We start from the raw sequence: 17,592 nt of genomic DNA, 5'->3' as shown, positions 1-17,592 counted from the left end.
CTCGCCTGCAAAGTTTCATAGGACAGCCCTAGTTTTGGAATAATTCTCCTCCTGCTCTCTGTCCTAAAGCATCATGGAGGATTCTGATATTTCATAAGAACTTCAGATAAGGTCTTCAAGAGATTTGGATTTAAACATTATTCAATGCTTGTGAAACTGTTAGGAAGATGTATATATTAAAGGATTGCCTTATGGTGTATGATTTTAGTACTTGATTTTTTATCCTTGTTTGAAGTCAGTTCAATTTTGCTTGTCAGTGCACTCAATAAGTAAACTTATTTTCTGATTGCACCACGTGCAATTCAATCAACCAAGTCATTTTTCTAATTCTGTTTTTGCTGGGATCCCTAGGCTGTGGTTCTGTGCTAAACGAGAAGGGGGAGGTAGAAATGGACGCTATTGTTATGGATGGAAAAGAGCTAGCCTCAGGGGCTGTGTCTGCGGTCCGGTGCATCGCTAACCCTATAAAGCTTGCCAGACTCGTCATGGAAAAGGTAGGTGTGTAGGAATAAAGTGTTTCTTTTTGACTGTCACAGGAATCAGCAAACACGTCTTTGATAAAGTTCTTCTGATTATATAAAGAATTATGAGAAGTCAGGAGCAACAAGTGATAAAATAATAAAACCATCCATACTTTTCAAGAGGATGTCTGTATCGGGTATAACTGCAAGCAGAAAGTGTGCCTATTATAGATTAGTCTGATGGTAAAAAAAAAAATCTAAATAAAATAAATCCTTGAAGTAAAGAGGATAAATCATGTAACCTAACATGGAAGTTAGAAAATATAATCAGAAGAACTGCTGGAGTATTGAAAGGGGGTGGGGCAACAGAAGACTTTAGCGTGCCCCTAAAAATATGTTTAAATCTATCGCTTGTAAATTTAAACAGGTTGTGAATCATCTGGATGTCCGGCTATATCTTGGACACTATAATGGCAGGCCTCCTTTATGGACCGAGTATTCTGGATCCTTCTAATGAATTTGTGCTGCCCTGACCCCTTTCTCACAAGTTGCGCTTTCAAACCGTTTTTATAAATCTTGAATAATTATTTAGCAAAGGCCTTTATTATTGCATTAAGGTTTCTAGGCAGATAGTAACATGTGTATAATGAGGGTTCTTTGGAACCTGGCAAGACGGAATTCCATAGTCCCAGTTCAGTAAAATGAGTAAATCTCATGAAGTGTATGCCTGTCCTTTGCTGATACGCACATGTGTTTAGAAAACTGGCATTACAGTAACTGTATGTTATTCACACGCATAACCATTACTTGACGAAGACCTTACAGACAGCTGCCCTATGGTGCTACTTAAAGGGGTGCACCAGAATTTATCGCTTTGTTGTTTTTTTTTGTAACTTCTTCTGATGGAATGTCACTGAAAAAGAATGAAACTTGGTCCGTGAGGAGCCCACCCTTGCTCCAGTGCCAAATCGCAAAAACGTTGGGTAAGAACAAGAACTTAGTGAGTTGAATACCAGCCTCCACGAGAAATCTTTCTAAACCAGTAGATCTGTCTTCCATTTTTTTAGGTTGACAACTTAGTTTACAGCTTGCACTGATTTATAATGGTTGGTGTTGTTGAAATGTATTTAGCACCTTGAGTCTAATACCCAAACTATTAGAGACAGAAAATATCCATACTACACTCAAGTCGAAGTCTTTCTTTGTTTCTCCAAGATTGCACGGTGATTCAGAGGCATAGTCACAGCAAGAAAGTAAGCTGTCACCACATCCCCCCACCTTCACCTGTCTCAATATTTGTAAGCCAGATATTTTGTCTCTGTGCATTGAAAAATGGCCATCTTGTGTGTGCCCTTTGATGCACCAAGATCGACCTCCCCCTACAAAGGACCAACCCCCAACAGCTGCATCTTGATAAGATGCAGTAAGGACATTTTAGTATCCGGTAATGCTCGCAGAACCATTGACATTTCTGAAACACAAGCAAGGCACGTAGGTAATAGGCTGCACCAACACTTGAAGGGGCAGACGCCTCTTTTCCATTGTTTTTACAGTACAATCTAACCTAAAGAGGAAATAAGTTATACAATGTATTACTACTTACTGACCATTCCTTTATGTATCTGTTTTGTATCCAAGTTTTTGCTCCACACCTTCATGAGTAAGCCTTGACTTTTCAGTCTTGCGACCCCCAGAAAGTTAAAGCCAAATAGAAGATCCTTGTAGTGTTCCGTTTTTTAACACTGGCTTCGTCATTTGATGCTAAATTCTTAAGTTTCTGTGCAAAGTATTCTTTCTCCCTGTGCCACATATTGCAAATTGTTTGATGCTACTCTGTAAATCTAAAGACAGCTGTACTTTAATATGTCCAGGATCTGTACTAGTCACTGCGTTGGGGCTCCCAAGGGGCCTTCCTTCTCTGTCTGCTTCGTGAAGCCATCTGACTTTCTAAATGCAAGAGCCACACCCAGAATTTGATAATTAGGCTCTTTGTTGCTTCCACCCCCAGCCTGGTAGAATTGTGGACTCTAATAAATTCCCATCAAGCTTCACAGACAGCCTAACAAGGGAACATAGTGCTGACTTGAAATGTCCTCCTCACCAGTCTTCAACTAATCAAAACCAACTTGTGAGATTAAATCAAAGGTGATCTTTCCAAAGAACTCCTAGATGAAATGGATGATCTTGGCTCTGACATTGACTCTGAAGGTACAAGAGTGCTTGACATGGAAGCCGAGTTTGGATGACTAGAGCTATTTGAGTCTTCCCTAAAAGCAATGGTTGCTCCCCTAAATGCTGAGGCTTTTCCACCCCCAATGCTGAGCCCTTTTAAAAGATTTAAGGGAACCTAAATGTTTCCCCTTCATAACTTTTTACCTATATAAGTTATCCACACCAAACGGGTGTCCTTTTTTCCCCCAACAACCCATGGATTCTAAAAATACCCAGAGTTTGTGGATATCTCTGGAGGGCACTGATAAAATAGCCCAAAATAATGATACATTTTGGTTTTCTGTGTGGGGAAAAGTGCTGTTGAAGAAATTGTATATATTTATTTTTCTAAAAAGTGACATCAACAAAATATTTGCTGTGCTTTCTGGAACAAGCAGAGTTGTATTAAAAATACATTACTACAGTTTTGCATTTTTCTAAGAGTTTTTCTAATTTTTGTGGTTTCAACCTACTGTGGTAGAAATAGGTACAAAACCCTTGGGCGGTCCTAGAAAGCTATACATTTGCAACAGTAGACCGATTTCTGAATGCTAACTCTTGAAATAAAAAATTAAAATGAGTAGGCAAGAACAGACATTTTAGACCCTTCTGATATTGGGGACATGCAGGGTTTGTAGGTTCTCCAAAAACACGAGATACTCGGAGCCAACAACTGAGCTAAACCTTAAAAGGATTTTTCATTGTGCGCTGACTCCTTAGCAAATCATATGATAAAATATAAAAAAATTTAATAGTGGTATAAAACCTATGTATTTTTCTGGAATGTACACTCCTATTGAGTTTAGGAACAGTGGTTATTTCTACGCGTCTGAATTTGTGGTTACCCTCATTATCATGTGATTTAGCTGGCCTTTTTCTAAATGTTTTCTTTCCTGCGCACTGGCCTACATTTGAATGCCACAAATGCAGAGAAACGTGATTGATTAAAAACTTATGTTATACTATCCTGTGTTTCCACATGTTCACTGATAAAAAACAATGGCACCTCACTTGTATGGCTGGGCCCAGCGCTTGTGACCCAAAATACCATAAAACTTGACCTGAGGACGTCACATTTCCCCAGCAAAATCTAACCTTCTTTAAAACGTGGTAAGCTGTGAAATATGGGCCCTGGGCTCAGCCACTACCCAAGGAGACCTACCAAACCAGACATTTCTGAATACTAGAAAACAGAGGATGACCAATCCAGTGTGGTGTGTCTTGCATGGATCTCACAAGGTATTTATTTTTTACCCAGAAGCCCTTGCAAACTTCAGACTTTGGCTAAAACAATTTGTATTCACATTTTTGGGAGGGAAAGTTCTAGAACCTGTGAGTATCCATATTATTCCTACAACCCAGCATTCCCACACAACTCACAATAAAAATGGTACCCTTCTTGTGTGGGTGGGCCTGGCACCTGTGACACGAAGGAACAAAAACGCAACATGGACAGATCAAATTTTTACAGTCAAGACCTACACTTTTTTGCAATTTGCGTAGCTTAGGGTTTTGGGCCCTAGCTCAGCTGGCATCCATGGAAAACCTACAAACTCTGACTTTTCTGAAAACTAGACACCCAGGACAGTCCAGGGTGGAGTTACTTGCATGAATCTCATTTTATTTTCTACTTCGATGCCCTTGCAAACCTCATACTTTGGCTGACAACACACATTTCCCCCACATTTCTTTGAAGGTAAGCTCTGGAATTTTAGGAGATCCACAAGTAACTTCTCACAGAGGGTTCCCTCATGCCTGGATAGAAAAACAGTACCCCATTTGTGTGGCTGGGTGCTAGACCTGTCAGCCTTAGGGTGGTCTTCCCCCCAAACATTTTGCCTTCATCCCTCCTATTTTTGGTGAATTTTGTTTTGGTTGACCTTATGACTCTGTGCACTTAACCACTGCTAACCAGTGCTTACTCCCTTAAACATGCCAAATTTAGTTTACACTGATTAGCACATTTAATGTCCATATAAGTCCCTAGTAATGTGGTGTACCATCAACCCAGGGCTGGTAAAATAAATGCTCCTAGAGGGCCTGCAGCACTTATTGTGCCACCCACATAAGTAACACCCTAAAACAAGCCCCAGGTGTGCTATTGCAGCCTGTAGGAGGTTTAAACTGACAATTCCATGGCTAAAACTCCCTTTTTATTATATATGTCATCCTTTAGGTAGGCCCTCAACATCCCGGCAGGGTGCGTTCTATGTTGGACATGTACTTTTAAGTTTTACATGTCCTGGTAGTGAAACACAAATTTGTTTATCACTACTGTGAGGCCTACCTCTCCCATAGGATACCATTGGGTTAACTTATTACATTTAATAAGTGCTAATGTTTGATTGGGAGCAGGTAGAAAAGTCCTATTTGGTGTCTGAGAAATTGCAATTCAAAATCCTCTTTTTTTACATTTTTTATTTCTGTTTACTGATGTTCCAACAAAACAATAATGCACAGTGTACAGCAAATACAGTTCATAGAAGTTCTAGATCTGCATAATCTTCAGCACAATCAATATTTACTGGACCAAACTAAACTAGAACAACCAGAGGGGGATAGGTAAGATAAAGTGGAGGGGAGTGTGGGCCACTCAGCTACCTAAGGGGAATAACTGTTCCGCTAGCGTTCTGCCAAGCTTGCAGTACCACATGGTAGTCAATTATGCTTCACCAGGGGTAGGCAGGGCTGCCAGTGGAGTCTGCTGTGCCGTATTAATAGGGTCTAAGGGACTTAAGGCGCAGACTCCTGTAAATTCTGTTGGGCAAAGAGGTACACCTCCAACAGGTGCCAAATATCTCTAGGGTGTGCACACACCAGCATCAGCCCCCAGTATGTGTTCAGTTGTTCTTGGCAATATGCTGCATTGTTGAGCCAATCCGCCACACGTGGTGTCATCCGCTGTCCACAACGCATTGCCACTTGGCACTTAGCAAGCAGGAGCGCCATCACCTTGCGTCCCTCCCACGGCACATCCCTCACGTACCCCAGAAACGCAACTCATGGGGATCGTTGTGCTGCATAACCAGTAATTGCCACAAGCGCATCAAACACCTCGCAACAATCTTGCTACGTGCCAGGAAACTTTCATGCCAAATGCATGAAATTAGTGCAAGGTGTCGCACGGCGCACATAATGCGCATCTTCAGTTAAGCCCATTCTGTGCATCTTTTCCAGAGTGTGATATAGCCTATGCAGATATTTAAAATGAACAAGGCACAATCTATAATTAGAGTAAAATGCATAGACTGGGAATAGCAATACCGCCATTGATCATCCTTGAGGGGAGGCGTTATGGCCATATCCCAGATGCAATGGCTGGTAAGTGTGCATACCGGTGCAGTCTCCTGCATTCCGGCATATAGGCAGGTAATTAGTCGGCGAGGAAAGGGAGGGGTCAGAGCCGCTTCCAAAACAGGAAAAACCGGCAGAGCTTCCAGAAATGAGTTATGAGTTGCTTGGACTACTGCCCCTAATTGGTAGTACGTCATGGTGTCCAGGAGACTGATGCCGGGATCCTGCAACGCCTGATGGGGCAATATAACAGTACTGTCTGGATATAGTGACCGCATAGTAGTTAGTCACAACTTGTGCAGCCTATTGCAAGTGCCTGTATCAGAGGTAATGGTATACAGGGGTTGTCCTTTGAGCAGCACCGATGGGACATACAAATACTGCAGGGGAGCTAACTTGTGCATGTTGCTGCCTTTGAGGCAGAATTAGTGCCTACAGGAGAGCACACTGTGATACCAAGTTGTGTTCAGGGGCTGTGTGGCTGAAAATGCATAGGGAAGAGGAAGTGGTGCGCAAATTGCGCCTGGGCTCTGGAATAATAGAGATCCATATCTGGAGCCCCCAGGCATCCCTGTTCAAAGGGGTAGAGTAAGAATTTCCCAGGTGTTCTGAGGTTTCCTATCCGCCCGTGCAAGAGATATCAAACACGATCGAAGCCGCAGCAAAAAATGCAACAATAGGGCCACCAGTAAATCAATGAATATATAGAGGAGTTTGGTAAGGATCACCATTTTCGCAAAGGCTAGCCATCCCATTAATGACAGTGGGAGCTTCTTCCAGCTCTCCACATGTTCATCCAGCCACATCATCAAACGCCCGTAGTTGTCCCTCTATAAGACCTCTGTGTCCCTACTGAGCTAGATCCCAAGGTATTTCACCGGCCCTTCTGCCCATTTGATTGGATATTCTGGGTAAAACATCAGCATTCGCCTGTCAAAGCGAACAGAACAGACTTCGCCCAATTAAGTCTACCTGAACAATCCCGCAAATCTAGTGAATACCCTTATTAATGGTTCTAGATTGGTCTGGAGATCTATAACATATAGGGTTACATCTGCAGTGCTGCAAGTCGAAAATGCTAGATCTCGGTGAACATGATGCTGTCTCAGTTAAGCAGTGAGCACCACCATAGGAACAGCAAATAAAATGGGAGATGGTTCCCCTGGATACCAAAATGGGGATAGTGATCCGTCAATATAGCCACAACCAGGCCATGGGCTGACTATATAAGAGTCCTATCAATTGAATAAACTGGGAACTCACGACTACAAGGCGAGTATGTATAGGCACTCCAGCAACTCAAACGCCTTGGTGGCGTCTAAGAACACCGCCGCACTCCGTGATGACTGAATTGTATGCAGCAGAGCAAAGAAGGTACACAGACGTTGATCTGCCCAGGACGGAACCAGATTGATCTGGCCATGCTATAGTTGACAGAAGGGGCAGGAGTCACGAAGCAGTTGCGTCAGCCTGAATTTGACTGTCCATGTAATCACGGATAGAGGGCAGTATGATTTGCAGTGCTGAGGGTTCTTTCCAGGCTTAAGGATCGTCACTATTAGCACCTCTCGCAGTCAAGGAGGTGGCACACCAGCAGATAATGACTCCCTGTGCATGGTGAGGATGTGAGGGGCCAGCAAATGAGCATATTCTTTATAAAAATTGAGCTGTGAGGTTGTCTAGGCATGGGGATTTGTCGACTGGCATACCGGCAATAACCCGGACAACCTCCTCGACTGAGAAGGGTTCGTCGAGGTATTTTCTATGACCGTCATCTAACCACAGAAACTGTATAGTGTCAAAATAGGTATTTAAATCCAGAGCAGGGACGCACTGCCCAGTCTCGTAGAGTGAAGCGAAAAATCAGGCATCGCCCTTTGGGTAGCCTCTGTACCTACACACTCATCCTGCAATTCCACTATATATTTATTTGTCCAGGGCTTACGCAACATGTTGCCACAGTTCTACCCGCTCTGTCACCCTCCCCATGCCGCTTAGTGCGGGCTTCTTTGCCAGGATAATTTGCCTCCCTCTGCAGAGCTTCCTCATACTCTGTCAGTTTCCTTCTGCTAGATGCAAGCGTGGCTACACTCTAATCTCCATAGTCCCAGAGTTCTAGCTCCTTGATCTCCTTAGAGTTGTGCAAGCTCGCTACACAGTGCTCATAGTACCCCAGCCTGTTTTGCTAAACATGCACCTCTTATGACGACCTTAAATGCCTTCCAGAGGGGGAATGCATGTGATGGATTGTCGGGGAAGGTTGATTCGAGCAGAACCGGAGCATGATCATACAGCATCCACGTCAAGTGGGAGACCCGCTGGGTCCAGATGTCTACATCAATTGACGCCAACCAATAATCAATGCACGATCATGTGGCATGTGCCGCCTCAATGCTCATACCCTCATTATCATCTAAGTGTCTGGAGAGACAAAAGTTGACTAATTCAAAGTTTTCCACAAGCATGCGCCTTTTAGCCTTCCTCCTACATTTATTTCTGACCTAATTTTCGCTGGTCTGGGGACTCTAAGCACTTTTATCACTGCTAACGAGTGCTAAAGAGCATGTGATCTCTCCCCTAAACATGGTAATAGTGGGTCATACCCAGTTGGCATATTTAATTTACTTATAAGTCCGTAGTAAAGTGCACTACATGTCCCCAGGGCCTGTAAATTGGAGGCTAATAGTGGACCTGCAGTACTGTTCGTGCCACCCACCTAAGTAGCCCTCTAAACATATCTCAGGCCTGCCAACGACTGTGTGCATAGTTTTGAATTGCCATTTTGACATGACAAAATGAACCTTTTGCCAGGCCCAGACCTTACTTTTCAATACATATGTCACCCTTAGAGTATGCCCTGGAAAGCCCAGAGAGCAGGGTGAAATGTATTTAAAAAGTAGGACTTGTACTTTTAAGTTTTACATGTCCTAATATTGAAAAACAGAGTTTTTTTTCACAACTGCAAGGCGTAAATCTCACATAGGATAACATTGGGAATACCATTTTACATTGTATGAGTGTAATTTTCAAATGGGAAGATATAACTGATTCACGTATGGTGTCTGTCTCTGAAATCCTAATTTAAAATCCTAACTGGTGAAGTCAGATTTTAATTTGCAATTCTGTAAATACTACTTTTAGAAACTGTTATTTTCTTGCCTTAAACATATGGTGCCTGTATCTTGTCTATGGTCACGTGGCTGGGTGTAGCTGGGCTTTGTGAATTCCTCCTAGAGAGCCATACACAATTGGAGAGGGTTGACTGAGTGGGCCATTGCTATCAGGGTGGGAGGGAGGAGCTGGGCCCAGCCTCACACCTAAATAGGTGGTGTCCTGTTCCCACACAAATGGCTGCATGCCCTCTGTAGTTAGTCTAGAGTCTAAAGCCAGGGCAGTGAAGGCAGGGCATCTGCACACTTCAACTGATACCTCGATAAGCATTTTCCCACTTCAAAGGCAGACCTGTGTATGAAAGAAGGACCTTAGACATCACCACTTCTTTACCTATGGATAATCTGCCAGGAAGAAGGACTTCTATACTGCTGAATAACTGCCACTCTGCTGGACTCATGCTTTGCTGTGCTGAACGGCTGCCCTCTTGCCTGGGTGAGAAGGACTGGACCTGCATCCCCTGAACCCAGAGTCACTCCATGGGCTAGTTGACTGGCCTCTTGATCTGAAGCTTCTGGGCCATAACAGGCTTCCGACCATCTTGCACCTGGGCTCTGCCATCTGTGAGTCTACCCTGCCAAGTAGTGCCACCCCAGTCCTGGACCCTTGGAAATAGGCCTAAGGTGCTTGCCACCAGTCCTGGACCCTTGTAAATAGGCCTAAGGTGCTTGCCACCGGAACCGTTAGATCTTTTCTGCTGAGTGATGAATAGCTCTTTATGCTTTTTTGGCAATATTACTCACTATAAACTTAAAACTTCAATATCTCTGGTTCTACTAATAAGATGCTTGTCATTTTGGTCCTGTATTGTTTATTAAATTCATATCTAACCTGCCATGGGATTTTAGTGTGGTGTTTTCACTGTTGTATTGATTGAAGTGTTAAACAAATACTAAGCAGATTGCCTATAAGTTACACGTGAATACTGTGTGTCAAGCTACCAGAGAGCACAGGTTAATTTGGAGTTGCTTGTGACTTTCCCTGACTAGGATTGTGGTTGCTGCTTGACCAGGGCTCACACTCCAGTTAACCAATATTCCAATATAACAATATCCAAAGTGGGAGAGAACTGGGCTTGTAACCTTAGAAAGTCCTTGTCAGTCTTGAATGAGAAAAACTATTTAAATATCCCCTGCTGCAACATGTGCTTAAGGGCCCCTTCCGGAGTTTAGTCCTTTCGAGGCAGAATGGTTATAAATTGAGACTAAAGTAATGTCACAGGTTTATCACATTTTGGTTCTGAAGGGTCAGTACAGATTTACTGTTGTAAATGGTAGGTGTGAGAGTTGTGTGGGTCTGTTGGTAGAGACACCTGATGTGAAGCCAGATTGAACAAACTCACCCATTTCCCACAGCAAGTTGGCCAACTTGGGTGAATTGCATCGAAACGAAATTCTATCCCTTCACACGGTTTATCACTTGCCATAACAACTTTGGAAGGAGAGCAAGAGTAAAGCTACTAATTGGTGTTCTTGCCAGACACAAATTGTCTGCAGGTATGCATGTATTCAAAGCTGCTGGCTCAATATCACACGCAGGCTAACTGATGTACTTGTTTGGCAGGTTAGGCTGTTGCCTAAGTTTGCAGTTTTAGGTTATATGGAGTAAGAATGCTATGCCCGGGGTGTGCTCTTTCTTATGAGACTAGGGATTCTCTTTGAGACAAAATATAGTATAACAAATTATTAATGAGCGTCACTACCCCTCCCAGCAGGAGTCGGTGTGGGGAATAGGAATTTGCTCATTTCGCCAACACCCTAACTATAGGGCTTGAACATCTCCAACATCTGGGGGTTACTGGTGGGATCATTTTCAACTTTGTGTTGTGCCGTGTGGAAGTAAAATCTTCTCTTTATGCTACATTCTCTATGCTTCATTTACCATGATAGAACTTCGTGATGGTTTTGTGGTGCAGTTTACCTCATATTGCCTCTTCATTTGAGCCTCTATTGTTGTTACTTAAGGCAATTACATGTTTTAGATAACAATTAAACTAAGTCACACTTTGGCTCTTCTGCAATTTGGAATTCGAGCTCGAAGGATGTGGAATGCTCCGTCGGAATAGAATGATATTTACTTATAAAAAGGTTAAAATGAAGCAAGGTTTCACTGGGATGTTTCTTCAAATGGCAACATTTTGCAGTGGAAAGAAATCTACTCTGTTTATGGAGACAATCAATCCATCTGAGGGTTCACTGTGTAACCATTTAAAAGCAGACTGCAAAAGTCAAACAAAGGCAAGTAAGCAAACCAGGCTCAGGTCAAACCCTTGAAAAAAAATGTAAGTCAGCCTTTAGAACAGCAGCAAGAAATAACAAGGATAGACTGAATAATGTGGCTCAGTTTTAATTTAAAACATATATGGAAGGTGTACCATACAACCCTGTGGGTTTAAAAAGCTGAATACATGGAAGACCAATGGCTGCAAGTATACACCTTGTTGGGTCATAATGAGGCAAGATTTGGACAGTACATCTATAACTTAAATAAATCATGCAACTTGGGGAATGGCATGTGCAAGGTCTCTATGACCAAAAAAAAAAACTGGAAATAATCAAGCCCTTCAAGAAATGGCACATCAAACAAAACAATGTCTGACCCCGTGATCATCAACTCTAATGTTTAGAGAGTATTAAAATAAATCGGAGAAGATGGAACACTTACCTGGCTCCCTCTTTAAAGCAGTCATAAAGTTTTGGGTGCACTGGTTAACCCCTCTTTATCAAGCAACATTCTTGAATGCACAAGTGCTTCAATCATGGCGTAGATCCATTTAACACCCTATACATAAGAAAGGCAACAACACAGATTCAGGAAATTGTTGATTATTGCGTGAAGATTTTGTGACTTCTAACTGAAGGTTGTTTGGAGCTCCTTCTCTGACATTGCCGTGCTCGGGCCTTCCTGTTGGAAGGCCACCGAGAATTCAACGTGATTGCACCTGACACGATTGCTGCCGCTGAGCTCCTAATCTTGGTGCTTATCCAGGCTCCGTAGTTTGAACTTTGGGCATTTTTTGCTCTTCGACCCTGCATCTCTCCAGACTGTGTGCTTCGCTGCTCGAGTGACGCCGTCCAATCTCATTGGTCCTTTTGCTGGTTCACCGCTACCATGTCCGGCTCCCTTGAACAGCTAGGGGCGTGGGGCATGCAGCATGCCGAACTTACCAGTGGCAGGTGCTAGCAGATGTGTACGGACGATCTTTTGGGAGTGTGCTTTCCTGCTCCTATTTATGCCATTTCCAATCAAAAGTGAGCACTATTCGATTGAAATGCCTGTAGGTTTTGTGGTGTTGGAGATGGAGAAGGCGGCAGTGTGGAGGAGGATGTGAGTTTGAGTGCTATCTTTTTACCTTCCATTCTATCGAGCAGTGTCAGGCTGATGAGTCTCCTATCCATTTGGACTATTTTGAATATTTTGGGCAATTCGGAAACTATTTGGACTGCTGATTTGGTTCTAAATAACTTGATTCACATGGTGTATGGTGCAGCTCTGACATCTATTTTAAGTCATTTTAATCTGAGACGCACTTGAGTCCATGCTTGGTGGTGAATGGTAAGTGCATTAGGCACTAGGTGAGCTGAGGCGTCTGGCGTTAGGCCGGTGTGGCTTGTGCAAGCACAGGAGCCTTGTGGAGTCCTCATGCACATGAGGCCTTAAGGGGGAGCTTGTTTAAGTGAGCTGTAGAGGGCTGTAAAGCTTGTAAAAGACGCCCTGGAACATCTATAACCCCACTGGCTTATCTCTCCCTTTCCTGGCATCAGACATTTTTTTATTCCTGAGCATTTAAGAAAAGGAGTATCCCCGCTCAGAAACTTCATTCAGGCAGGCTGACCCATCTAAGGGCCCAAATGGAATATGGCTGCACATGTAAGCCTAACAAAGAGCTCAAATACAATATTTTCCTTTTCCCAAAAGGAGGATGTTGACACCGGGTTTCTTAATCTAGGGTAGGGGTATTCCTCTGACAATTTAGAACTAAAAGCTTTTGTAAATCCCACCCAATTGTCCCCTCCTCTGCCTCCAATGGGTACAAATACCACAGAATCAGTAGTTGGGGAGGCTGAATGATCATATTAAATATCATGATGAGGGTGTTACCCTTCCAGACGTTGACACAGTTTTGAGAAATCACTCTCTGAATGAGAAAAGCCACCTGTCAACTCAGTCAGGCCAGCCTCAGCTTCCAGGGCTGAAGTTGTATAGTAGTACCCCATCGGGACTCTGCTCGGCAGGCTTGAGAACTTCAGACCCCCACCGACTTGGAGACACTCATAAATTCATCTTGTAATCTCCTAGGCCAATATATACAAATCTCTCAGATGCCTGGAAACAAACTTAGCTGCCATAATAACATTGCTTAAAAAAGCGATAAAAGATAACTATAAAAGCTGTGGTTCCAAAGCGGTGAAACTCCATATTCAAAAAACACTTTTGGGGCCCCAGGACACAGAAGGGTGAGGAAAGTACTATACATTATGTAAAACTCTTTTTTTAATTCAAGCCCCCAAACCTAGTAGCCCACTGTTCTGTAGACAAATCCGCTTGTTCAATGTCTGACACTTTCCCAATTTTTAGATTTGAAGAGCTGGCAAAAACGACACTGGTTGAAGCCCCAGTGCCCATGCAGCTCATAGCGAAACCTAAAGTCATTTGCGAAAAGAGAAAGAAAGGGCCCAAAAAAACTTCACTTTCAAGATACCAGTAGGATCACTTAGGATGAGGCACCAGCAAATAAAACTGTTAACGAAAATAGCAAAGCTCTAATGGTTAACAATACGGATTCTGCAAAGTCAGCTTTGCTCTCCTCTGTATCCATGGCAGGAGGTGCCGATGATGTTTTGGCAGCTGTCTCAACCCCTATTCCCTCTTTAAAGGCTCTGTAAACTCATCCCAGCTGCCGAATCCTTCTATGATGAGTCATCTCACCATATAATCTCTATAGGTGACCGGAGTAACAATGTCTCTCTACACCCTCTGACAGTAGCTATGACTGCATTAGACTTTGTCGCTTTATTTGATCTTGATGTGATTTTGAATCTTTCCCATCCGTTATCTTATTTTGCAGACATTGAAAATGTTAAGATACTCCAAAGTAGTGACATATTCCTTGTAACGTTTTTGCACTCTCTGTTAGTGAGTAAAACAAGGGTTATGTTTCAGGCTAAAATAGTTGCAAATTTGATTCTGCAGAACAGGGATTTACTCCGATCTAGAAAGTTCTACTCAATTCCCGTCTTCTGGGAGGGCTAAAATTACAATCAACTTTTTGATAACAATAACCATTCATCTTCTGAATGTCATTTGGCTACAAATACGTTATCTGGATAAATTCTAAAGTTCCTGCAGGTCTCAGTCGTGGATGGAGGGAGGCAAGTAGTTAATCATGGTATTTGAGGGCCTAAATCTGCTCCTTCAATAATGGAAAATGAGTGTTCCAAATTGGGTTAGCTGCTGGTTCCCTAAACATTGCCTATACAGCAGGACTTCGGTTTAAACCGCATAGTTTACAATTATGGAACAGTGGCTTCCTGGAATGCAGTGGGCCTACTGCATATACTGGAGAAACTTGATTTTTTCAATAGTTTGAAGGCCGATGTAATCTGCATCCAGGAATCCTGGTGTTCCTCTCACTTCTCTCTTGATGGCTATTATGTACTGAGGGGTAACGCAGTCCCATTTAGGAAAGGGCATGCAAAGGCAGGGATAGACATTTTGCTAAGCAATAAGTTCAAATGGAATTATAGAAGCTTTATGGTTCCCTCTAATGTTTTCCAAGGCATAAAGATATCCCCAGATTTGGATGAGATTGTGCGGAATCCTGTCCTAGAGATAAATGTGTATATTCTCCCAGACCCACACTATAATACACTTTATAAGTGAGTTTTTGGCCCAGGAGAAAGCTATTCATGTTGTCTTAGAGATATAAAATGTAAAGTCTCAAACCACTCTTTTAACCTGTTTGCAGATGTGAAAAAAGAACAAGCACTACATATTACCTGATTCATTTTTTCACCAAAAATGAAAACCGATAAGAGAAGACAATCACTCTTCACTATTCAGTCTTTTAAGGAAGAATGACTGTGTTATCCTAAACAATAGGTTTGCTATTGATTCACCTGACCAATATACTCCTAAATCCCCACTGGATCTTTCTATGATTGATTACCTCATTACCTGCTTGTAAACTCATATCTGATTTGAAAGGTATAAATACCCTGTCACTGATCATAGAACATTAGTATTCTCTGTTGATTGCAGTATGACTCTAGTAGGATTGTGGAGAATGATGCTTCCAGTCTCAGTTTAATAAGAATATATAGAGAGAACATAATGGTTCCCTTCTAGGATATCTAACTTAAAAGAGTTATTGGAAAAGACAGTTAATGTTATAGGCCTTTAGAAAGAGGATATGAGTCCACTTTAGCAAATGTATTAAGCTGATTACTTTGACTGGTTCTCAGAGTTACTCCAAAGCCCCTCACAATCCTGAATGCTGGCCGTTCCTCTCCTTGAAGAAAGAAATAGATGCATTGATTAGAACTCAGTTTAATATCTTATAACGCCTAACGATTGGCTTAAGGAAACAAAACTATGATCATTAGTGGGTTGATTTAATAGAAGCCGCACTTACAAAAAATGTGAGAAAATTCTAGGAAATCATTGCTGATTGCAATGGGACAAGAGTGAGATCCCACCCCATGTCCATTAGTGAGGAAGTATGGGGTAGTTTCATTAGGGAACTATGAGGACAATCGTGGTGTTGGCTTTTGTGTTGAAGATCCCTCCACCAATTCCGAGCTGACACAGGCTAGCTATGGTCCGCCCTCTTTGAGTGAGATCGCAACTTTAATAAGGGCATTGAGTTTTTCAGGTGGAATGGGTCCGGACAAAGTCCCGATCTCGGTCATAAAAAGGGAAATGAAACCTTGGGCACTGATTCACCTTCCGGTCTTTGACTATTATTATATCAACTCATCTGTGCCCCACTCTTGGACTCGTTCCTGTAGTTAAAAAAGGTGATAACAGTTTACCCATTATCAACAAATTGCACTGCTAAACTCAGTGGGTAAAGTTTTTACTAGATGCCTTTTGGAGCACCTTATTTCCCGGGTTGAGGATAATATGATTATACCGTTAGAACAACTGGGTTTTATAAAGCGCTGCACTTTAGATAGCATTGCAGTTTTGTAACTTATTACTGAAAAATATGACCATCAGGAGGTGCCCTGTTTATGTTGGTTTTAGTACATTTTCCACAGCTTTTGCTAAAGTTTATCGTCCGGCCCTGTGGAAATAAACTGCTTAATCTTGGAATGCCTAGCATCTTATTGTACTTAATTATTGCTCTCCATTCTTCTACCTGGTGCCTGATACTGTTAGGTGGGGATCGGAGACTATCCACAGTTTTACACCGCAAAAAACTGTTTGAATCAACGGTGTCTGCTATGCCACTTCTCTTTTCCCTTTATATCTCGGATCTTCCTAGCTTTTTATCTAAAAGCATGGGTTTCCCACCAAGTAACGGGGTCACTCAGTGACTTACCTGTTATATGAGAATGGCATTGTGATTCTTGATTTTACCCCTTAAGGCTTGGATTTACGCCTAGGTGCTCCACAACTGTATGCCGGAGTACACTTTTTGAAAATTAACTCTTCAAAAAAGTAAGGTGTTATGTTTCCTAGGAAAAAGAGTGGGCACCCATTCTAATTACTCGTGTCATCTTGGTATACAAAAAATGGAAACCGTTAAATACTATATCTTCCTAGGTACAATTTTGTGCAGTTCACTAAATGATTCAGAGCACATACACAATAGTGTCTGTAAAGCACAATCACAGTCCAAGGGGCTGAACACTTTCTATAAGGCTGTGTGGCAGAGGCATTTTTCTCATCTTCTGTCTGTGTATGGGGTCAAAATACCACCTTCTTTTCTTTATGCTGTTGCATTATTTGACGTGGCAAAATTAAGTTTTTTAGAGAAGACCGAAAGACAAATATTAAGGAGATTACTATTCGTCAATGCCCTCACACCCACTGCTGCATTAAGACTGGAATTGGTCTGAAAATCTCATTTGTACAGGGTTTGGGGGAAGTGGGGCAATGGGGTAATTGCCTTGTAAACAGTGATTGAAACTCTCTATGACACCTATGTTTAAAGAGATTTTTTAAATGAAAAGAGACAAAGCTTGATTTTAAAAAAAAATAATAATTTTTAGGAATTTTGAATATGCATTAGAGCAATTTGATCTTGATACAAGTGTGGTCTCATCCGTGTTGCTGGTACAGCTTAAAGTTCTTCTTAAGCAGACATCTATTAAGTTAAAGTTTCTGTTTTGATCTTGACTCTTATAAGAATAAAGTAAATTTTGATTTTGTAATGAACTCTCTCACTCAATATTACGTGCCATCGAATAAGGCCCATGCGGTTTGACGCCTTTGGGCACTATTCCAT

The 17,592-nt window shown here is 42.2% G+C and overlaps 1 protein-coding gene across 7 annotated transcripts in view; it reads left to right on the top strand.

The window, feature by feature from the left end:
• ASRGL1 (asparaginase and isoaspartyl peptidase 1) overlaps positions 1–17,592 on the top strand; it is a 339,793-nt gene that overhangs the window by 120,468 nt on the left and 201,733 nt on the right. For all 7 annotated transcript variants that reach the window (XM_085610928.1, XM_085610930.1, XM_085610926.1 and 4 more), the window contains exon 3: positions 352–494. In XM_085610928.1, coding sequence (XP_085467054.1) covers positions 352–494 — 143 coding nt within the window. The remainder of the gene's footprint in view (positions 1–351; positions 495–17,592) is intronic.

The sequence above is a fragment of the Triturus cristatus genome, chromosome 6 (assembly GCF_964204655.1).
Source record: "Triturus cristatus chromosome 6, aTriCri1.1, whole genome shotgun sequence".
In the NCBI taxonomy this organism is placed as follows: domain Eukaryota; kingdom Metazoa; phylum Chordata; class Amphibia; order Caudata; family Salamandridae; genus Triturus; species Triturus cristatus.
The sequence above is the reverse complement of the archived record's forward strand: the minus strand, read 5'-3'. Positions and strand labels throughout refer to the sequence as shown.